The 24,752-nt window shown below is 44.0% G+C and overlaps 1 protein-coding gene across 1 annotated transcript in view; it reads left to right on the top strand.

The window, feature by feature from the left end:
- LOC135057954 (TBC1 domain family member 24-like) overlaps positions 1–24,752 on the top strand; it is a 36,042-nt gene that overhangs the window by 3,090 nt on the left and 8,200 nt on the right. The window contains exons 2-7 of the mRNA XM_063963646.1: positions 5,714–5,829; positions 12,429–13,455; positions 16,891–17,049; positions 19,123–19,186; positions 21,128–21,226; positions 22,655–22,970. Of these exons, the coding sequence (XP_063819716.1) occupies positions 12,431–13,455; positions 16,891–17,049; positions 19,123–19,186; positions 21,128–21,226; positions 22,655–22,970 (1,663 nt within the window). The 5' untranslated portion in view covers positions 5,714–5,829; positions 12,429–12,430. The remainder of the gene's footprint in view (positions 1–5,713; positions 5,830–12,428; positions 13,456–16,890; positions 17,050–19,122; positions 19,187–21,127; positions 21,227–22,654; positions 22,971–24,752) is intronic.

The following is a 24,752-nucleotide window of genomic DNA, read 5'->3' as shown; positions in this document are numbered from 1 at the left end:
GTCTGTAGGGTTAATCTTTTGGTATCCGGTCTATAGATTTACAATAAAAAGGTCAAAAGTCAATAGGTCGACATGCATTAGGTCGACAGGGTCAAAAGGTCGACAGTGTCAAAGGGTCGACAGTCGAAAAGTCGACTGGGTCGAAAGGTCAAATGATGGACAGGGTCAGAAGGTCAACACTTTTTTTTTTTTTTTTACATTTTTACAACTTTTGCTGCATTTACTATCCATATCACAAACTGTTACCTTTAGTAACCTTGTGGCAAGTGAAGCGCAGTGCTTAAAGTGGTCCTAGAGAGGTGGTGGAACTCCCCCTCCCCCCGGTGCCCATGCAATAAAAGTATTGTGCACGCCGTAGGTGCGTGCCCCAAAAGGGGTGTGGTCTCAAAATGAAAGGGGCGTGGTCACTAGAGATGAGCGGGTTCGGTTTTACTCGGTTTTACTCGGTTCTCAAAACGGCATCTAATTGGCTCACGGATGTCACGTGTTTTGGATAGCCAATAAGATTCGGTTTTGAGAACCGAGTAAAACCGAGTAAAACCGAATCCGCTCATCTCTAGCACTGGTCACACAATAGTAATAATGCCCACAGTAGTAGCATCCCTAATACACATAATGCCCACAATAGTAACACCCTGTAATACACAATGCCCACAGCAGTAGCGCCCCTTTTACAATGACCACAGTAGTAGTGCTCCTTATGCAATGTCCACTGTACTGGTAGTGCCCCTTATATAGAGCCCATAGTAGTGGTGCCCCTTATGCAATGCCCCCAGTAGTAGGGACCCCTTATGTCCCCAGGAGTGATGCCCCTTATAAAATGCCCCCTTTACAATGCCCTCATTAGTAGTGCCCCCATTAGTAATGCCCTAAATGGTAATGCCCCTGTGTAGTATTGCCCCCAGTAGTAATGTTGCCTGTAATAATGCCCCCAGTTGTTTAGGCCCCTGCAGTTTAGACCCAGTAGTTATGCCCCCAGTAGTTTAGCCCCTGCAGTTATGACCCCAGTAGTTTACCCCCACTTTAGTTTAGCCTCCCAGTGGTAATGCCCCCTGTAGTTTAGCCCCTGCAGTTATGCCCCCAGTAAGCAGTAATGCCCACCAGTAGTAATTCCCCCAGTAGTTTAGCCCCATGTAGTTTGCCCCAAGTAGAAATGATCCCAGTAGTTTAGCCCCTGTAGTTATGCCCCCCTGTAGTTTGCCCCCTTGTAGTTTATCCCTCCTGTAGTTATGCCCCTAGTAGTAATGTGCTCCTGTAGTTATGCTCCTAGTAGTAATGCGCCCCTGTAGTTTGCCCTCAGTAGTTTGCCCCCTTGTAGTATGCCCCCAGTAGTTAGCCCCATGTAGCTTGCCCCCAGTAGTTAGCCCCCTGTAGCTTGCCCCAAGTAGTAATGCCCTCAGTAGTGCCCCCAGTAGTAATGCCCCGCTGTAGTAATGCCCCTGTAGTTTGCCCCCAGTAGTAATGCCCCATAGTTATGCCCCCAGTAGTAATGTGCCCCTGTAGTTATGCCCCCAGTAGTAATGCGCCCCTGTAGTTATGCCCCCCAGTAGTAATGCACCCCTGTAGTTTGCCCTCAGTAGTTAGCCCCATGTAGCTTGTCCCAAGTAGTAATGCCCCAGTAGTAATGCCCTCTGTAGTTTGCCCCCTTGTAGTTTAGCCCCCCTGTAGTAATGCCCCTTGTAGTTTAGCCCCCCTGTAGTTTAGTCCCCAAATAGTAATGCCCCCAGTAGCTTAGCCCCTGTAGTTATGCCCCCAGTAGTGTGCCCCAAGTAGTAATGCCCCCAGTAGTAATGCGCCCCTGTAGTTTTCCCCCAGTAGTTTACCCCTTGTAGCTTGCCCCCTGTAGCTTGCCCCCAGTAGACATGCCTTGAAAAAAACAAACACCATACTTACCAAGCCCCGCTCCCGCGTCCGACCGCTGTGATCCTCCTGGCGTTCGGCTCTCTGCACTATGAGAGAGACGTCATGACGTTTCTCTTATAGCGCACACTAGAGCCGGGAGCCGGAAGCAGGAGCTCAGTACTGAGCTCCTGCCACCGGGCTTCCACTGTGTGGGGAGAGCTGGGCGCCACTTATAACAGCGGGCACCCGTCATCTCCCTGCGGCGCCGGCACACATCGGGTGAGGTGAGCCGGAGGGGGCAGAACTGCATTCCGTCTCCAAGTGGAACTGACGGAACGCAGATCCGCCCCGTTCCGGCTCACTTTAACCCCTGGCGAAGCGAGCCACCAAGCCCGAAGCATGGCGAGTGAAGTATTTCATCAAACTGACTATCCATATCAGCAACTATCACTATTAGTACCCTGGTGGCGGGCGAGGTGGAGTGCAGCAAGCCACCGTGCCCGAAGCATGGCGAGCGAAGCAAGCCCACGAGGGGATGCATTTCAACAAATTGGGGTTCCTACTGCTGGTATCCTGAACAGATCCCCAGTCCAGTGCTGTAACTAGGCATTTTAGCACTGTGTGCAAGAAACGACATTGGCGCCCCCCCCCCATGTAAGATAGGGGCAGTGTGCGCCGTAGGCGCGCAAATATATAGGGGCGTGGCTTCATGGGGAAGGGGCGTGGCCACAAAATAATAGCAATTCATACTATGGTGCACAGTAGTCTCCATTATTCAAATTACGCTGCACAGTAGCGCCACTACACCAGGTAGAGCCCCTTTTATACATTACAGCAGACAGCGTCACCCTTTTTACACATTACAGCAGACAGTCCCCCTTTTTACACATTACGGCAGACAGCGTCCCCTTTTTTACACATTACGGCAGACAGCGTCCCCTTTTTTACACATTACGGCAGACAGCGTCCCCTTTTTTACACATTACGGCAGACAGCGTCCCCGTTTTTACACAGTACGGCAGACAGCGTCCCCTTTTTACACATTACGGCAGACAGCGTCCCTTTTTTACACATTACAGCAGACAGCGTCCCCTTTTTTACACATTACGGCAGACAGCGTCCCCCTTTTTTTACACATTACGGCAGACAGCGTCCCTTTTTACACATTACGGCAGACAGCGTCCCCTTTTTACACATTATGGCAGACAGCGTCCCCATTTTTACACAGTACGGCAGACAGCGTCCCCCTTTTTACACATTACGGCAGACAGCGTCCCCTTTTTACACATTACAGCAGACAACGTCTCCGTTTTTACACATTACGGCAGACGGTGTCCCCCTTTATACACATTGCAGCAGCCAGCGTCCCCCTTTTTACACATTGCGGCAGCTAGTCCCCCTTTTTACACATTGCAGCAGCCAGGCCCCCTTTATACATATTATGGCAGAAGGTGTCCCCCTTTTTACACATTGCGGCAGCCAGTCCCCCTTTTTACACAGTATGGCAGACGGTGTCCCCGAGAGAAAGAGAGAGAGAGAGAGAGAGAGAGAGAGAGAGAGAGAGAGAGAGAGAGAGAAAGAGAGAGAGAGAGAGAGATATACTTACCATCTTCCTGCTGACAGGCTCCTCGTGCTGGCAGCTCCCTTGGTGCAGGCATCGGACAAGGAGGAGGAGGGAGGGGGACTGGAGCCGCAGCAGCGCTATTTCATTGGTAGTAAGCGCCGCTGCAGCTGTCCCCTCTCCTTCCGTATTGGCTGCCCGGCGCTGCTGTGGATGCTGGGATGGAGGAACCACATCCCAGCATCCACAGCAGCGCCAGGCAGCCAATACGGAAGGAGAGGGGACAGCTGCTGCGGCGCTTACTACCAATGAAATAGCGCTGCTGCGGCTCCAGTCCCCCTCTCTCCTCCTCCTTCTCCGCTGCCCGGCGCTGCTTTCCCCTCCACAGCGCGGCAGCGGCGCACACAGCAGAGGCGGCATGTAATGAGTCAATTTGACTCATTACATGCCGCTGGCCGTGCGCCCTCAGGGCAACTGCGCTGTGTGCCAGGCCCACCTGGCACACACGTAGTTACGGCCCTGCCCCAGTCACTGACTGAGGAGTGCAGTAATGTGCTACAATCAGGAAAGGGGGCACTGATATATAATGTAGGCACCCATACCTTATAATACTTATTATTATATCCAATTACATTAGTGATGGCTACATTATATATGAGGATCACTCCCTCCCCTTACTGATTGTAGCAGCCTCGCAGGTCCCCATTTCTTGTAATATCCATTATTACACCCATAGGTGTGCACACGGAGGGTGACTGGTGCACACAGACACCCTCTAATGTCTCCTCACACATTCAGCACACCTGCAGCTGCAGTGATGCATGCCGATTACTGTCCTCCTCCGCCCCTGCTTTCACTGCAGCCAGAGGCTGGAGGCATCCTCTCTATGAAGGGGATCTAAACACTACCGAGGTTGGAGCTCACTCCTGAGCTCCGGCTCCCGCAGTGTGTGAAGGGAGAGACGTCACAACTTCATGACGTCTCTCCCATAGTACCAAGTGCGAGGAGCTTCAGACGTTGGATGGCGCTGGAACGGGGCACAATTAAGTATTGTGCTGTGTTGGAACTTGGTAAGGGGCACTACTACTATGGGCATTGTGCAAGGGGCAAAACCACTGTGTGGGCATTGTGTAAGGGGTACTATTGCTGTGAGCATTAAGTAAGGGGCACTACTACTATGGGCATTTTGTAAGGGGCAAAACCACTGTGTGGGCATTGTGTAAGGGGCACAGCCACTGTGGGCATTGTGTAAGGGGCACAACTACTATGGGAATTGTGTAAGGGGCACTACTACTATGGGCATTGTGTAAGGGGCACTACTACTATGGGCATTGTGTAAGGTGCACAACTATGGCCATTGTGTAAGTAGCACTATTGCTATGGGCATTGTGTGATGGGCATTGTGTAAGAGGCACTACTACTGTGGGCATATTGTAAGGGGCAAAATCACTCTGTGGGCATTATGTAAGGGGCACAACCACTGTAAGCATTGTGTAAGGGGCACTACTACAGTACTATGGGCATTGTATAAGGGGAACTACTACTATGGGCATTGTGTAAGGGGCACTACTACTATGGGCATTGTGTAAGGGGCACAACTGCTGTGGGCATTGTGTAAGGCAGGGAAGGGGAACCTTCGGCCAAGCAGCTGTTGTTGAACTACACATCCCAGCATGCCCTGCAACAGTATTAGCATGGCCAAATAGCAAAACTGTAGCAAGGAATGCTGGTATGTGTAGTTCAACAATAGCTGGAGGGCGAAGGTTCCCCATCCCGGGTGTATGGGGAACAACTGCTGTGGGCATTGTGTAAGGGGTACTGCTACTATGGGCACTGTGTGTAAGCGGCACTAGACACTGAATAAAGGGAGGTTAAGGTTGAAAGACACAGAGTGAAGGGGGCAGGCTGAGAGACAGAGTGAAGGGTGGGAGGCCGAGAGGCACAGAGTAAAGGGGGGAGACTCAGAGACACAAAGTGAGATGGATTGTGAGAGATGCGTGGCAGGGAGACGCAGGCGGGAGATGATGGTGTGGATGAGAGAATGCAGGGAGGGGATGATGGTGGGGGTGAGAGATGACGCAGGGAGGCCAAGAGGCACAAAATGAAGGGGGGAGACTCAGAGACACAAAGTGAGGTGGATTGTGAGAGATGGTGTGGCTGAGAGATGCAGGCGGGAGATAAGGGTGTGGCTGAGAGACACAGGGAGCAGATGATAGTATGGTTTAGAGACGCAAGGGGCAAGAGGTGACATGAGTCTGGTCGAACCTCTGTTGCATGATGATGATCTTGGTTATATTCCTACACAAACAGGCATCTTCTGGACCATGCAACTTTTTTACATGAATAGTGATTACCAGCTGAAGACGCTGTCTGCCCAGGGAGGACATTTCTTCAGAGATTCCTCATTGTGAGAAACCACCATATAGGTAAGGTGCATATGGAAAAGGAAATTAATGCTCCCAGAGTGATTAGAAACAGTTGGCGTGTTATGTTGACACCCCTCCCCCCCATTTTCAGTGGCCATGCCCCTTGTGGCATGTGATTTTTATTGCATTGAGTGCCAATAGGCGGTGCTAGACACACCCAGTAGGTGGTGCTAAACACTCCTCCGATGGTTCACCTCCTAATAAAATGTTCTGCGCATGCCTATGATTATACCCCTCAGTCGGTGTGAATGTATTGATTAAATATCAGTGCCCCACTGATTGTAGGAGGCATTTTCTATACAAGGTAGAACCTAAAATAGAGTATAATAGCAAGTGCAACAAAGGCTTTCAGGGCCAGGGTACTGTATGTTGAAAACACAGTGCCCCCCCCCCCCCCCCCCCCTCATACACATAAAAAAAAAAACTACCTTTGCGTGTGCTGAAGGCACTTGCAATCCTGAAAAGGCCCAGGTTCTCTTTCCCGGCTCACCAGCTATACTCCTCGGCTCCCATGCTGTGGCTCCTGCCTCTCGTCCTCCGCTTCCCATGCCCGGTGCTCTGGCTAGTGGCCCTTCTACCCTGAGGCTGTCACTTGCCCTGCCCTTGTTACACCACTGATAACAGCATATTAATATATCACCAGTCAATGAATGTCTTCCGCTCAGCCATGATTGTAGCAGGCGGATGTTATACTGTACACTGTACTTAAAATAACACTGTCTGTTCAGCAACATAACAAAACAAAAAAACACATTAGCAATATTATTTTCTCTACACAAAGGCGGTAATTCTGAGTTGATCGCAGCAGGAACTTTGTTAGCAGTTGGGCAAAACCATGGGGGTCATTCCGAGTTGTTCGCTCGTTATTTTTTTTCCGCAACGGAGCGAGTAGTCGCTACTGCGCATGCGCAATGTCCGCAGTGCGACTGCGCCAAGTAAATTTACTCACGGCATTACGAGGTTTTTTCTTCGTTCTGGTGATCGTAATGTGATTGACAGGAAGTGGGTGTTTCTGGGCGGAAACTGGCCGTTTTATGGGAGTGTGCGAAAAAACGCTACCGTTTCTGGGAAAAACACGGGAGTGGCTGGAGAAACGGAGGAGTGTCTGGACGAACGCTGGGTGTGTTTGTGACGTCAAACCAGGAACGACAAACACTGAACTGATCGCACTGGCAGAGTAAGTCTCGAGCTACTCAGAAACTGCACAGAGATGTATTTTCGCAATAATGTGAATCTTTCGTTCGCAATTTTGATAAGCTAAGATTCACTCCCAGTAGGCGGCGGCTTAGCGTGTGCAAAGCTGCTAAAAGCAGCTTGCGAGCGAACAACTCGGAATGACCCCCCATGTGCAAAACCAGGGGAGGCAGATTTAACATGTGCAGAGAGAGTTAGATCTGGGTGTGGTGTGTTAAATCTGCAATCTAAATTGCAGTGTAAGAATAAAGCAGCCAGTATTTACCCTGCACAGAAACAAAATAACCCACCCAAATCTAACTGTCTCTGCACATGTTATATCTGCCCCCCCTGCAGTGCACATGGGGGTCATTCCGAGTTGTTCGCTCGCAAGTTGCTTTTAGTAGCTTTGCACACGCTAAGCCGCCGCCTACTGGGAGTGAATCTTAGCATAGTAAAATTGCGAATGAAAGATTAGCAGAATTGCGAATAGACACTTCTTAGCAGTTTCTGAGTAGCTCCACACTTACTCGGCATCTGCGATCAGTTCAGTCAGTTTCGTTCCTGGTTTGACGTCACAAACACACCCAGCGTTCGCCCAGACACTCCTCCGTTTCTCCAGCCACTCCCGCGTTTTTCCCAGAAACGGTAGCGTTTTTTCACACACACCCATAAAACGGCCTGTTTCCGCCCAGAAACACCCACTTCCTGTCAATCACATTACGATCACCAGAACAAAGAAAAAACCTCGTAATGCTGTGAGTAAAATACCTAACTGCATAGCAAATTTACTTGGCACAGTCGCACTGCGGACATTGCGCATGCGCATTAGCGACTAATCGCTCCGTTGCGAAAAAAAAATAACGAGCGAACAACTCGGAATGACCCCCATGGTTTTGCCCAACTGCTAACAAAGTTCCTGCTGCGATCAACTTAGAATTACCCCCAAAGTTCCAGCTGTATAACAAGGGCAGAATGTGACATCAAATTCAGTTTATAGCAAAATCTGCTTTGCTGTGAGTAACAGTAGGATAATGTTTGTTTGCATGTTGTGTGGGAACACAATTTCTTCTGTATTTATTGAGTTTATTCTGAGGGCTACACCATTCTCCCTCCTTCAAGATAAAATAGGTTTGGAATGATGGACCATATTTCTGTGGAAAAGAAGGATAAACCTTTAGTCCTTGTCCATATCATGGTAAATTGCACCGATGTAGTCTCTGTACATACAGTAACAGCGATAGGCAACCTGTGGCACTCCAGCTGCTGTGACACTATACATCCCAGCATGCCTTGCTACGGTTGTAGCATGCTCTAAAAGCGAAATTGTGACAGCGCATGCTGAGATGTGTGTTTCCACAGCAGCCTACCCCTGGTGCATAGCATGGTAGTGACTTTACTGCCCTTATTTAGTCCTTGTACACAGGATGGGATATGGGGGGTCATTCCGAGGTGATCGCTAGTGAAAAATGTTCGCAGCGCAGCGATTAAGTGAAAAAGTGGCACTTCTGCACATGCGTATGCGGCGCAGTGCGCACGCGCGATGTACTTTCACAACAGCTGGTGTAGTTTTACACAAGGTCTAGCGACGCTTTTCAGTTGCAATGCCAGCCGCAGAGTGATTGACAGGAAAGGGGCGTTTCTGGGTGTCAACTGACCGTTTTAAGGGAGTGATTGAAAAAACGCAGGCGTGCTAGGAAAAACGCAGCCGTGGCTGGCCGAACGCAGGGCGTGTTTGTGACGTCAAATCTGGAACTGAACAGTCTGCAGTGATCGCAAGCTAGGTGTAGGTCTGGAGCTACTCTGAAATTGCACATTTTTTTTGTAGTCGCTCTGCGATCCTTTCGTTCGCACTATTGCTAAGCTAAAATACACTCCCAGAGGGCGGCGGCTTAGCGTTTGCACGGCTGCTAAAAACTGCTAGCGAGCGAACAACTCGGAATGACCCCCTTGGTCCTTAGGTCGACCTCACTTAGGTCGACAGTCATTAGGTCGACCATTATTGGTCGACATGCATTAGGTCAACATGGGCATTAGGTTGACATGGCAAATGTCGACACATGAAAAGGTCGATATGAGTTTTATAACTATTTTTTTCCCCATTTTTTTAAACTTTTCATACTTTACGATCCACGTGGACTACGACTGGGAATAGTAACCTACCTGAAGCGTGGCGAGCGAGGCTAGCCATGCGCGGGGACACGGTGCACTAATTGGGGTTCCTGGTTACTTTACAAACAAAACGGCACAAAAAAAAAACTAATGTCGACCATTTTTCCATGCCAACCTGATGTCCACGTCGGCCTTTTCCAGGTGTTGACCTACTGCCTGTCAACCAATAGTGGTCGACCTAATGAGTTGCGACCTAAATAGGGTCAACCCAACAAACCCATTCCCACAGCATAGAAACACAGCATTTGACGACAGATAAGAACCACTTGGCCCACCTACTGAAGTCTGTCCCTTAATATTAGCCTTATGGTAACCTCAACACTATTTGATCTTCAGTTCTTTGTAAGGATATCTTTGTGTCTATCCCAAGCATGTTTACATGTCACTATTCCACTTATCCACTACCCTTTCTGTGCAGTAACTTTTCCTCAGATTTCCTTTGAAAAACATCTCCCTCCTGTACGTTGTTATCACTCTACAAAAATAATAATAATAATAATAATAATATCAGTCGAAATAGTAATAGTAGTAGGAATAGTGTGCTCTCAAACATTGTAGGAAGTAAAACGTACACATTTATTTTTATCGCTTCATTTTCTTGTTTTCATGTTTTTTGCTTTCTATTCAATACCCCACAGCGTCTGTTTAAATAGCATCTGCTGCATCTATATATCTATACATTTGCCTATTTATTTTCTTTTTAGAATAAATGCTATTAGCGCTTAAGGATTCTGGTACTTGTATATTTTCATATGTGACTGGGACTCGGTACACAAAATGGCTGCCACCACTGTGTGTAGGTGACAGGTACATTATAATAATCGATATACCTTTATTAGTTTTGATCCAGTTTACAATGCGTATTTCAATTTGTGTACTCCTAAAACAACAGTGCCATTTATCTCAGCAGTATTGGCACCCATACAGCATATTCCATTTTGAAACTTTGGGGTAATTGTAATAGGGTGCGAGAAGCCAGAGTTGCAGGTTTTTGTGTGAGAATGCCCGCATTTCTAAAGTGAAAATAATTTACAAGGCAAAACCAGGTTGGTTATGCCTTGCAAATGAATGCCACTTTAAAAATACGGGCATTCTCACACAAAAACCTGCAACTCTGGCTTTTCGCACCCTATTACAGTTACCCCTTCATGTTCATGTTTGCAGAAGTAAATCAAGATTCTGGCATCTAGTGGGTATACAAGTTTTCATCTTCTGATGGTAGGAGTTGGCTGAAAAAGAATGCATAGGATTGTTCCTCCTTTATTATAGGCTTGGTCCATCTATGCGTTTTGTATTGCTCGTATTCACATGAGATTTCATAGTTTGGTGCAAATTATTTCAATGAGCCGTTTAGGGGTTAGGGTTTGTTTTGCCGGTGGTCAGGATCCCAGAGTTCAGCGTACCGACCCCAGGATCTCGGCTGCCAGCATGCCGGCGGGAAGTTTGAGCGCAGCGGAGCTCCTTGCGGGCTCACTGCGCTCGCCACACAGCAGCTTCCGGACCCCTGTATAGTGTGGATTGGAAACAGAGGCTCTTTGGAGGTAATCCAGTGCCGCCCTGATTATTTGGGGAAGCACAATGACATGTAGGTTGAATAGGAGGGAAGATGTAACAGTGTTTGTGACATGATAAACTAATGTCAGTTGTATGAATGAGCCAGAAGAAAAGTTTGGGCCATGCCAAACCCCAGATTTTATACACTTCAGATATAAACATGATGATAGGAAAAGCGTTCCATTCAGGTTGTTTATTTGGGCGGTTGCAAATATTTCCCTAACAGGAGATTTTGTGTCTGATTTTACCAATCGGGCCTTTTGTGCCTAAACCAATGGTATCTGCAAGCACCACATTCATTTGCAGAGCATTATTTTTAAATAATACATCACACACACTGTCACCCAGCCACAAACATACCAATAGACACTTAAATGTAAAGTTTGTTAACATAACTAATTTGCTGTGATTAGTCTGAAGAGCTACCTAGGTGGTAAAAAGCAAGTGAACCCACCACTAACTAAATCAATCAATCAATCAATCAATCAATCAATCAATCAATCGTTAAAAAGCTGTATAAGAGGTTGGATAAAATATACTGTATACTGTATTTTGCATTTCTTTAGCATAGGGAGACAGGTTTGCGGCACATTATTTAGCTTTAAGGCTCCTTGGCTACAGAATATCTTTAGGCAGATTGTAGATTGTTAGATTCATGTATGGGACACAGCCAGGGATGACAACATAAGCATATAGTAGGCAACAACCTATCCTCTGCTATGTAACTTTTTGCCTTGTGGCAGGAGCATTCTAGCCATTGATTGCACATTTTGGGCCCGATTCAGTAAGGATTGCAAATTTTGCTAAGTAGCAGAATTTGCAATCCTTGTGAATGCATGCTGGGGCTGCCCATCGCAGGGCAAGGCCGCTCAGTATGCTGACTGCCGTTCCCCCCCCCCCCCCCTTGATAAAGCAGAAATTGTGATCGTACTGCAATTTCTGCTTGATAGCAGAAATTAGGGTTGCCTCCTGATCGCGGCGGCTGCGTGTGACACAGTGATCATGCCCCCCATTCATGCCGCACCGCCCCCCGTTTAGAAGCCACGCCTCTGCAACGCTCCGTCCCTGCCTAGGAAAATGAAGCATTACTGCCCCCCCCCCTCCCGCCCCGCGAACGCCTCTGCCTGATTGACAGGCAGAGGCGTTTGATTTCCTGCACCACCCCCCTGCAGTAAATGCGGGCGCATGTGCAGGATGGGCGCTGTGCATGCGCCTGCATCGTTTTTGTAATTTTTGCGGTTGGCTCCCATTTTGCGATCCAACCTGAATCGGGCCCTTTGGCATGTGTTATACTTACTATTTATGTGGAAGGCAATACTCAGGACATTAAGGGGGACATGTACTAAGCAGTGATAAAAATGGAGAAGTGAGCCAGTGGAGAAGTTGTCCATGGCAACCAATCAGCTTCCATGGGCAACTTCTCAACTGGCTCACTTCTCCACTTTTATCACTGCTAAGTACATGTCCCCCTAAGTTTTTAACAAAACTGCAACAAATATCTGAGTATTAATGAACATTGATTTTGTATTCTGATTCAAATGTGAAAGTTTATGTACAGTTTTGGGGCTTAGTTGTCATTTAATACATTTTAGATTCTACATCATTGTTTAAATAAGATAATTATTTATCCTGTGCATTATATACAAATATATATTTTGCTGATTAAGTTATTTTGGTTTTATCTTTTTTCTTATTGATAGAAATGAGCCTTTCTGCTGTGCCCCCTGTGATCCTCACTACGGACACAGATGCATGGGATATTGACACCACCTCATATGCTGACTGCAGCCACTATGTGGACTGGGAGCAATTTCCCACTAAGGCTGAACGGCTAAACCACACACATATAGAGATTTCCAATTCACAGAAGGACCTTAAGAAGATGGCAAGAGATGGCACATGGGGTGGCAGTCACACCTTGAGGGCCGAAGCCTACAACCAAATCATTAAAAATGTTAATTGTCAAATATTTACACCTAATGCTACTGTTTACCACAATGTGTCTGAAAGGTTATTCGGACATGGTGGACTTAATGATCATCCATTGCCAGAATTCGTGGATGGGTGTCTCTTGCCCATGTATTGCCTCAGTGCTCGAGGAGAAACAGCTGTGAAGAAAATCCTCATATGCATTGGGAACCAGTATCCAGACATCACCTATTGTCCATCGTTGCCTGCAGTGGTGGCCCTCTTAATGCATTTCAGTGAAGATGAGGCAGAGTGCTTTGAACGGGCCTGCCGCCTCATTTCATGCACAGAACCACACAAATGTTACATTGACCAAAGTTTCTTGTCCTATGAAGCTTCCAGCATGACCTTTGGTGACTTGGCCAAGAAGTATTGCCAGGCAGGCCACAAGTTCATTGCCACCCACTGTGAAAATACTGCAGAGGTCTTTTCAGACTGGTTAATGTGGATTTTTGGAGATTTGCCTTTTGAATATGTGATCAGGGTCTTTGATGTCTTCCTTCTTGAAGGCAACAAAGTGTTGTACCGGGTTGCCTTAGCACTGCTCAAGCAGTACAAAATCCATGCAGAGTTTGAAGGACAGGATGTTAGATCCGACATTCAGGACTTTATGAAAAATATTTCCAAACATGTATGTGTGGAGAAGCTGATGGAGAAAGCATTTAGCATAAGACTCTTTTCCCACAAGGAGATCTGGCTTTTACATATGGCCAACAGAAAAGCATTGTCCCAGAGCGGGATCACTGTCATGCAGCCAAGGTGAGCAGGCACTCAGTGGAAACTCAGCTACCCGCTCAGTGGAAACTCAGCTACCCGCTTTACACTTTTCATTCACTGGGCTATTTACATGAAAGGTGACGTTTTTACATTTTTATATCTAGAAAGCAGTTATCTGAGGTCAGGGTAGGCAGAAGTCTTATCTGTCATGCTCAAGTATACTCAAAAGTTTGACTAGAAAAATTATTAGAATAAAACAAAAAATATATTTATAACTTATAATATTGTCTTTGTGTTATTCTATATAATACAATCATATTTGTGTTATTCTAATAATTTTTTGCATGTGTAAATCTGGCTGTGATGCCTCCCCAGCTATTGACCTGGGATCCGGTCTGTAGGTCGACAGTAACTAGGTCGAACACTATTGGTCAACAGTAACTAGGTCAACAGGGTCTCTAAGTCAACATGTTGTAGGTCGACATGTCAAAAGGTCGACATGAGTTTTTCACAATTTTTTTCTTTTTTTTGAACTTTTTCATACTTAGCGATCTACGTGGACTACTATTGGGAATGGTAACCTGTGTCGAGCGCCTTGTCTCTGAGGGGACACGGTGCACTAATTGGGGTTCCCGGTCACTCTACGAAGAAAACGACACAAAAACCCCTCATGTCGACCTTTTGACCTGTCAACCTAGACCATGTCGACCTAAATAATCTGTCGACCTAGAGACCCTGTCGACCTAGTTACTATCGACCAATAGTGGTCGACCTAGTTACTATCTACCTTCCATACCACACCCATTGACCTCACCACACGTCACTGCTAGAAAGTACTATGGCATGTTATAAAACTCACAGTACATGGGTTGGTGGCCAGATATACAAATATAGGACCCTATTCAGGTTGGATCGCAAAACGCAATACAACCGCAAAAATGACAAAGGGAGTGTGGGCGCATGTACAGGGCCCATCCTGCGCATGCGCCCGCAGTAAATGCGAACACCTCTGCCTGTCAAATAAGGCAGAGGTGTTCACGGGACGGGAGGGGGGCGGCAACACTCCATTTCCAAGACGGAGCGTTGAGAGGGGGCAACGGAGAAACAGGGGTGGCGGCAGTCGGAAGGGGGCATGGTGTGGGTGTGATTGGGGCGGCTGCGTGGCGCCAAATATGCAATCCTTACTGAATCGGGTCCATAGAGAAGAGTAATAATATAGCCCATGAGGCTAGATATGGGTCCAAACATTGAAACAATACTACCCACAACCTTTATATATGTCTTTATGGGTGTTTGTCCCATTTACTTTAAGGCCTATTAACCTCTGTTACAAAAATTCCTTAACAGTCTAAAGGGCAACGAAGATGATATTTTTAAACTGGGGCCCACAAGCTCTTTGTTCCTCTGGCCAATATATGTACAGTACTGTATTTGTTACAGGTTGAGTATCCCTTATCCAAAATGCTTGGGACCAGAGGTATTTTGGATATCGGATTTTTCCGTATTTTGGAATAATTGCATACCATAATGAGATATCATGAGGATAGGACCCAAGTCTATGCACAGAATACATTTATGTTACATATACACCTTATACACACAGCCTGAAGGTCATTTAATACAATATTTTTTATAACTTTGTGCATTAAACAAAGTGTGTCTACATTCACACAATTCATTTATGTTTCATATACACCTTATACACAAAGCCTGAAGGTCATTTAATACAATATTTTTAATAACTTTGTGTATTAAACAAAGTTTGTGCACATTGAGCCATCAGAAAACAAAGGTTTCACTATCTCACTCTCACTCAAAAAAGTCCGTATTTCGGAATATTCCGTATTTCGGATATTTGGATATGGGATACTCAACCTGTAATATGAATTAAATGCATTTGTTCACTTTTACAAAGTTTTTCATTTTAAAACATTGCATGCCTTTTTTTTAGAAATATTAAACTGAGCACCCTTATAATAAGGGCCGTATTTATTACCCTGCAAGATGTTCATTTATTGATTGATTAATTGTACAGAATATAAAAAGGCCCCCAACGCCTGTGCGTTTAGATGATATCCGGATGGCAGATAGACAATAAATAGATAGAAAATCAATAGGTCAACACCAAATGGTCGATAGTCAATAGGTCAACAGGTTCAAGAGGCTAACATGCAAATGGTTGGCATAGAAAAGGTTGACACATAGTTTTTCATTATTTTTCAGGTTAGGGCTTTGGTTTAGATTAAGTGTTAGGCATTTGTTGGAGGGTTAGGGCTATGCTGCGGAAGGGTCATGGTTAGGCACCAGGGGGAGCATCAGCATTAGGCACTAGATGTTAGGCTTTGGGTTAAATTACATTTCTGTGTCGATCATTTGCATGTCTTTTGACCATGTTGTCCTTTTGATTCTGTTGACCTAAGTCCATGTTGACCATTTAACTGTCGACCTTTTGACCCTGTCATCCTACTGACTGTCTATCTATATACAGTACTGTTAATCCTTTAATCCACATCCCTTGTAGATAGATAGATAGATAGATAGATAGATAGATAGATAGATAGATAGATAGATAGATAGATAAACTATTTATTAATGAAAGCAAGTAAGAAAATGATTAAAATAATTGAAAAACCCTTTTAAAATATGGTGAATTATTTTCCTGTAAATCCTCTCTAAGATGTGACTGATCACTAATGTATTGTACCTGGTATCCGTTCACATGGTCAACCATGTTATGGTCGACAGTCATTAGGTCGACCCCTATTGGTCGACATGAACACCTGTTCGACACATGAAAATGGTCGACACATGAAACGGTCGACATGAGTTTTTTAACTTTTCTTTCTTTTGGGGAACTTTTCCATACTTTATGATCCACGTGGACTACGATTGGAACGGTAATCTGTTCCGAGCGAATCGGTAGCGGAGCGAAAGCACCATGCCCGAAGCATGGCGAGTGAAGCGAGCCATGCGAGGGGACGCGGTGCACTAATTGGGGTTCCCAGTCACTTTACACAAAAAACGACACCAAAAAAAGTTAAAAAACTCATGTCGACCATTTTCATGTGTCGCCCATGTGTCCATGTCGACCATGTCAATGTCGACCAACAGTGGTCGACCTAATGACTGTCGACCATAACATGGTCGGCCATTCATACCGGAACCACTGTACCTAGGTATTGCTGGGCCCCATAACTCATGCAAACCTCAATTATCAAGTAAGGAGATCGGCTCATGATTGTTCTATATTTTGTATAGATCAATATATAGGGCACAATATGCTACAGTGGTCCATAAAGGTAGTATTATCTGCCTTGACTATAATTATACAGTTAAACTAAAAACAGTGAGTTTAATAAATCTAATGACTGCCATCACTCTTGAAATGCCAGTAAGATGGCATTAGTTTTGCCACAGCCTGAAATCAATATAGCTATGTGAGACTTGCTGTGATAAAGACGTTATGTATCTTCACAGGCATCCAGCTCATATGTCCGTAGACATAACAAATTTCAGCTCTGAAATTGTCACAGCCCATGAAATGAGGGTGATGTGGTCCTGGATTCCAGAACGGTTCTCGCTGTACCCTCCTGTCCTTTTGTTCTCTACACTGGAGCATGGCTATAGTTTGCAGAGGTAAAGTTACTTACTTGTACATTCTGTAATTTATTGAACTATAGTACTTAACAGGGTTTACTTATCAAATAACAATTTATAAAATTCCCAAAATTTTGGTTATTTTGCTGATAGGTTATAAAATGGCAATTCATATTAAAAGTAAAATGTGTCGTGAAATATTTTTACTGGCACATATTTATGTAACTGTAAATGGTATAAACATGGTTCTATTAAACTGTAAGTACTGTAGTAGCCTCTAGACTATAAAATAAATGTAAGTTAAAAAAAAAAAAGACTTTATTACCCTTATTCACATACAAACCCACTGATACGATGAATGCATGTGTACTGTAGTGTCATATTTTAACTGATCTTGAATGGGTTTTTTCATTATCTATGGGCAAAAATGGGAATAATAGTGTATTAACACTAAGGGGTCAATCCAATTAGCCGCAATGATATTTTGGGAGCGAATCATGGTGGCAACGGCCACACTTTACAGTGGCCCAAACTCGCACAGAAGTGCTCGCTACCCCATAGGGTACAAAGGTCATACTTGAAAGAAAATAGTTGAAGAAATCCTAAAATTATTTGTACCTATCAGAGAGCTGAAAGTTTAGTGTGGTGTGAGACTGGGGATATGTATTGCTCTATTTTTCTCTCTAAATTATTACTTCTCATATATTTGGAAACTACCCATAAACCCCTGCTGTACTGAGTATATAAATAAATACTGAGGGACTGCATACCTCACATCTCAGAAGTGTCACTAGGAACTATTAAATTGTTAGATATTCTCACGAATACCAGTTAATACCATTAAATGGCTGCCTCGACTGTTCTTTGGTACTTGGCAACAAGATGATTTAAATCATTTTTTATTTTTTTTTGCTCAATTCATCAGAGCAATTTCAGTTACTTTGAGTTATTTCAGTTATTGTACAATGTTGTTTGATGTTAGTATATATTACCAACAGGGGCATAGCCAGAACTTTGTGGGCCACTTAGCAACATTAGCAATGCTTCTAGATGGACACTTCTCCACAGCAGTCGTTAATTTTATGCCCAATAATAGTGCCCTAGTTCATTTTCTGAACCATAGTAGTGCCTTAGTTAATATTATGCCCCATAGTAATGTCCTAGTTTATTTTCTGAACCATAGTAGTGCCCTAGTCCACGTTATGTCACATTCTAGGGCTGCCAGTACACATTATGCAACATAGTACTCCCAATTTATATTATGACATTCAGAGTCCATAATTCATATTGTGCCATATTACAGTGCCCCCAACTTATATTTTGCCACACTATAGTGCCTCAACTTCATATTGTGTAACATTATAGTGCCCACCAGTTCATTTGATACCACATTACAATAAGCAGGGCCAGGGGTATAACTAGATATATTGTAGGCCCCAAGGCAAAAGTTTGAAATGGCTTTTACAGTATGTACCACACAATGGTGAAAAATGTATATAACACATGTAACTTTGACAGGGATTATGGGCCTCTATCAGCTCTGGGATCCATAGCAGCTGCACTCCCTGCACCTATATTAGTTACGCCCTTGATTACCAATATTATTAGTACTTTGACAACAATTTTCAAATAAGTAACACTTAAAAAAATGTTTAAGATGTGACAGTATTGGAATTATTATGTGAAGACAGACATGTATCCCTTTATCTACCTACCTGTTTGTCTATCTATCTATCTATCTATCTATCTATCTATCTATCTATCTATCTATCTACGTAGCAGTGGATCCATCACTCAGGTGGTATATTAGCTTATTGATACCTGCTGCAGTGCCATTCAGGGGCTCAACCCCCAATATTCAGGAACAGATCTATCTATCTATCTATCTATCTATCTATCTATCTATCTATCTATCTATCTATCTATCACTGCATAATATGGTGGCATTCTATGAACAGAGTAGACAATAGTAAATTGGGACTCGGACTGCCTAGGACAATATTTTTTGTTGTGGTAATGAAGATTTAAATGATATTGTCTAATTGCTACAAAATCCCATAGAGCATGGTAGAGATGTGTAAATCCATTAATTAATATTCTCTCTGATTGCAGATTTTATTCACATTGTGAAGGGTCAGAGCCTACACTCTTACTCATCAAAACAACTTCGAATGAGGTAATAAGCATTAAAATGTTTTGATACTCATATTAACCAATCTGACAATGGTTTTCATTTTCTAAATATTTGGTGGCAGATTCAATGAAACACAAGATTAATTGCTGCTAATTAGATTACGGAAAGCCGTGCTCATTTTTGTATGCAGCCCTATGGGGTACAAGTAAAAATGAGCAAAGTTATCCTGCCCAGATAATTTGCACTATAGTAATAAACAAGTTTCTGACAAAGCTGTCAAGTTGATGTATTCCTTTTTACCACTGTGACATCAGAACCATTCATCCATAATTGTGATGAAATTGTAATAAACTTGAAGCCATTTCAATCAAGTGGTACTGATTTTCACTTGGTAGAACCTGCGCCCTAATAGCTGGGTACACACTGGAGTGATATCGGGCCCATATGTAATTTCCTAAAAAATCGGGCATATCACTCAGTGTGTATGTCCAATATGTGGGTGCCCACTGCACAGCCAACTGGGCTCTAACGCTAGGGACCTTGTTCTATGTAAATGAAGGACAGAGCGATATGTCGCTCTGTCCTTCATACATTGTTCTAATATGTACCCAGGATCCGATATGTTGCCCGTCGTGCAGAGCCATCTTAATGTACACACACACTGGGCAGCTGCCCAGGGCACCACAATTCTAGGGGTCTTTGAGCAGTTGCAGGCTGGTGCCTCCGAAGCTTCTTGGGGGGGCAGTTATAGAATACTGCCCGTCCGTTCTGATTGTGACTTACACACAATCAGAGCAGCCAGATCGCATTCTCTACTTGCATCCCAGCCTGCAGCCAGACAGTAAGTGGCTGTCAGCATGCTGATTGGTGGATGGTTGGAGCTAACCACCAATCAGAGTGCTGACAGATATTCATTGTATGGAAGTATGTAGAGAGACAACGCAGGACCACGGTAGGGGTAAGTTATGATATATTTTTTAAATGTATTCCCATAAATGGGTGGATAGGGGCCCCAGTGTATTGCTTTGCTCAGGGTCTACAATGCTGTTAAGACAGCCCTGTCGTCGGGCGGACATATAGGCTGGGGGTACAGCTCTAGTGACACTCTGCTATTTGATCTGTAACAATTTACAATGGGGCTTGTATTATTCCATGTAATACACATCTTCTTCTGTTAAACACTGAAGCCCAAATTTCAACTGTCACAAATTTAGCAGGACAGTCCCATACAGGAACTCCCATTAGACTTCTAATATCCTTTTATTTTATGGCAGGACATCATTAATTATGACAGACAAGTTTAAATTAGAAACTAAGGATGCTGAAGGAGAACCTCATGCTCGGGTGCTTTTCATCATCACAGACAGTTGTATACTGTACAAGAATTGTGCAAAAGAAGCATCAATAATAATTATGACACTTCATTACGCTATAAGCAATAATCACAATAAAACTAATGTTTATTAACCATATTGTAATATTATTGTAATAAATATTGTCCTAGATAATCTTACTGCTTAATTTAAGACTGTCAATACTATTACAATATTATCAGTGATTTTCTTGCATTTTTCTTGTGCTTTTTTAATTATCAGTTATCTCTAAGAAGCAACAGTTTTCTTCTGTGCACCGTCAACATGTTGCTTGCTGTGCCTCATGTTTCTATACATATTTATTTTTGGATGCGGTTATGTGACCGGCAGTCTCCACTATACCGACGCCGGAATCCCGCCCGGTGGAAAGCCCAACAATCGGCCGACTGACAGGGACTATTCCCACTCGTGCGTGTCCACAACAACCATAGAGTGGGAACAGAACCTGTGGCGAGCGCAGCAAGCCACCGGGCCCGCTGCGTGGGGAGCACTTGAGTTTCCTATTGTCAGTTATTCTACCATGGAAAGCTTCACATCCTTCTAGGACATACAGTAAAGCGTTTCATTCCCTCAGTAAAATATATAAAGTTACACCTCTCTCCTCTCTCAGGTATGTGGGGCCTATCTCTCTTCTGACTGGAACGAAAGAAGGAAATGCTGTGGTCAAGTGGCCACTTTTTTCGGCACTGGGGAATGTTTTGTGTTTTCTGTAAGTTGCATTTCTTTCTTTAATTTTTTTTATACACACACACACACACACACACACACACACACACACACACACACACACACACACTATGTACTGTATAGAACATATGTTGTTTCTATTTATCAATTATTTGTGGGATACCTGCAAATATTAAGGTTTCCCTGAATATATCATATATAACAACAAAAATGATTAGAAGTGCTAAAAAAGTGTAAATAATGTCCAAAGGTGAACTACAAAATGTGTGTCCAAAAGTAAAATTCAAAATATAATTCCAGTATCCAGAAAATCCAAAACATTATGTCAATCCACGTGTATGTAGTATTATAATTAAGTATCTTATATAGCAGTAATAGAACAAAACTGGGTCATAACAAACAGACATAGCGGTAGGAAGGCCCTGCTCGCTACCTTACAATCTATAGAGAAATAGGCTTTGATACACAAGGATAGGTGCTATCTATTGCATAATGGTCCAGCCAGATTCCAGAGTTTCTTGGTGGGCCTTATGATATGGTCACACAGCAATGATGACCAGAGTTCAGGAGGATGTCAACTTGAAGAAAAAGAAAATGCTGTATGTAGGGATGTGTGGATTGTACAGAGGGGATGTAATTAGATAAGAATATTTATGAATATTTATGAATGTTATGTGGGCATTTCTGGAATCTTATAAGCTTGTCTGAAGAGGTGAGTTTTCAGGGAACACTTGCAGGTTTGGAGGCTAGAGGAGAGTCTTTTTGTGCGTGGGAGGGCATTCCACACAGTAGGTGCAGCCTAAAGGAAGTCCTTTAATTGTAAATGGGAGTGAGTTATGCGTGTGGATAAGAGACGCAGATCTTGTGCAGAGTGGAGAGGTCAAGCTGGGATATATTTTGAGATAAGTGAAGAGATGTATGTTGGTGTAGTTTGGTTAAATGGTAGAGTTCCTCATCAGACTTCACACCAAAACTCTCAAATTCCGAAAAGTAGAAAAGACAAAAGTGCCTCCAGATGCAATAACCAGTGACTATCGCATAATGTTAAAAATATAAAGTGAACCTGTATAATAACATGCCAATACAAACATACAATATTGTCCATACAATTAATAAATAAATCTAGCAGTTTTCTGAAATGCAGACAGCCAACCAGCATATAATACCCAATGCATTTTGTCGCAACAGCTGTGTCTTGTCGCTCAGACTTCCTCAGGGGTAATGTCATGCTGGATATTATTGTTGCACTATATAGTTATAACAACCTAACCTTAAGAGTTATAGTAAAGATAACTGATTTCTAATTCATTTTGTAACTAATGTAATTTACTTTGATCAGTATGAAACAGGATATTATTGCTTGTGATATTCCTGTGACATCTACTAGCATGTGTCCTGTGTCAATGCATGAACAATACCATTCAATCTGTGGCTTTTGTGTCTTCTGAAGCTGCGTCCAGATATGGAAAGGTACGAGTGGGTCTTGGTGAAGAAACCAGAGATGGTGAAGACAGCGCCACCTTCTCCACGCTCAAGACCCCGTTCTTACTCTTACGGTGCCCGCCTCTCGCCAGTTCCTCAGCGTTCATCGTCCTCAACCTTCTCTTCAGCTCCTAGCAGCCCCCCAGAATTCTCAAACTTTCTGACTGTACCAGTGGAAGGAAACCCAAACCATTTATCTCCATTCCTTTCTGTGCGTCACTTTCAGCTGCCATCTAAAACCGCCTCTATGTTCATGTCCGGAAACAATGAAGGTTTTATAATAGGTAAGGCAAATAAAATATATGGGGTACCAACAGGAACCAATGTTTTAAAATCAAAAATTAGGGGCATTTGACAAATCTAAAGGAGTGTTTAGCCTAAAAATAATGGCTACATCTGCCACATGAGAATCCTATTACTGAATAATCTTTACACATCAATTAATGATGAACTCCCTGATATAACAACCTGAATTAGCATTTGGGAATAGTGCTACCTGAAAGGAATTTGTTATTGTGCAGCCAACACAGAACACCATTTCATGATAATGATGACTGTGTTTATTGCTCATGGGGGTAATTCTGAGTTGATCGCAGCAGAAATTTGGGCCCTCATTCCGAGTTGTTCGCTCGTTATTTTCCTTCGCATCGGTGCGATTTTCCGCTAACTGCGCATGCGCAATGTTCGCACTGCGGCTGCACCAAGTAAATTTGCTAAGAAGTTTGGTATTTTACTCACGGCATTACGAGGTTTTTTCTTCGTTCTGCTGATCGTAGTGTGATTGACAGGAAGTGGGTGTTTCTGGGCGGAAACTGGCCGTTTTATGGGAGTGTGTGAAAAAACGCTGCCGTTTCTGGGAAAAACGCGGGAGTGGCTGGAGAAACGGGGGAGTGTCTGGGCGAACGCTGGGTGTGTTTGTGACGTCAAACCAGGAACGACAAGCACTGAACTGATCGCACTGGAAGAGTAAGTCTCGAGCTACTTGCACAAACTAGCATCAGTGTATTTGTATAGGTCTCAGTGAACCATTGAGAGTTAAGAAGGTCTTTAAACTGTTCCTAAAGTGCAATATGCATTGCAAATATGCCTCTCATGCTTGAGAATATACCTGTGTGAAATGCAGTGTACATGGCAGCTGTTTGACTCATTGTTTTTACTAGAGATGTGTTTTCGTGTTTTGTGTTTTGGTTTTGGTTCTGGTTCCATGCTTGTGTTTTGGATCTGGATTGGTTTTGCCAAAACCACACTTTCGGTTTTTGGTTTTGGATCTGGATGATTTTTGAAAAAAACATAAAAACATCTAAAATCACAGAATTTGAGGGTAATTTTGATCCTACAGTATTTTTAACCTCAATAACATTCATATCCACTCATTTCCAGTCTATTCTGAACACCTCACAATATTGTTTTTAGGCCAAAAGGTTGCACCGAGGTCGCTGGATGACTAAGCTAAGCGAACCAAGTGGGCGGCCCATCTAGAATTGGCACTGCAGTGGCAGACAGGATGGCAGTTTTAAAAACTAGGCCCCAGAGAGCACATAATGCAAAGAAAAGAGGTGCAAGTGGGCGGCACAAACACCTGGCCCATCTAGAATTGGCACTGCAGTGAGAGACAGGATGGCAGTTTTAAAAACTAGACCCCAAACAGCACATAATGCAAAGAAAAGAGGTGCACCGAGGTCGCTGGGTGACTAAGCTAAGCGACACAAGTGGGCGGCACAAACACCTGGCCCATCTAGGAGTGGCACTGCAGTGGCAGACAGAATGGCAGTTTTAAAAACTAGGCCCCAAAGAGCACATAATGCAAAGAAAAGAAAGAGGTGCACCGAGGTCGCTGTGTGACTAAGCTAAGCGAAACAAGAGTGCAGCACAAACACCTGGCCCATCTAGGAGTGGCACTGTAGTGGCAAACAGGATGGCACTTAAAAAAAAAATAGGCCCCAAACAGCACATGATGCAAAGAAAAAATAAGAGGTGCAAGCTAGAATTGTTCTTGGGCCCTCCCACCCACCCTTATGTTGTATAAACAGGACATGCACACTTTAACAAACCAATCAGAAAGATTC

Source organism: Pseudophryne corroboree, chromosome 3 (genome assembly GCF_028390025.1).
Source record: "Pseudophryne corroboree isolate aPseCor3 chromosome 3, aPseCor3.hap2, whole genome shotgun sequence".
NCBI lineage: Eukaryota > Metazoa > Chordata > Amphibia > Anura > Myobatrachidae > Pseudophryne > Pseudophryne corroboree.
The sequence above is the reverse complement of the archived record's forward strand: the minus strand, read 5'-3'. Positions and strand labels throughout refer to the sequence as shown.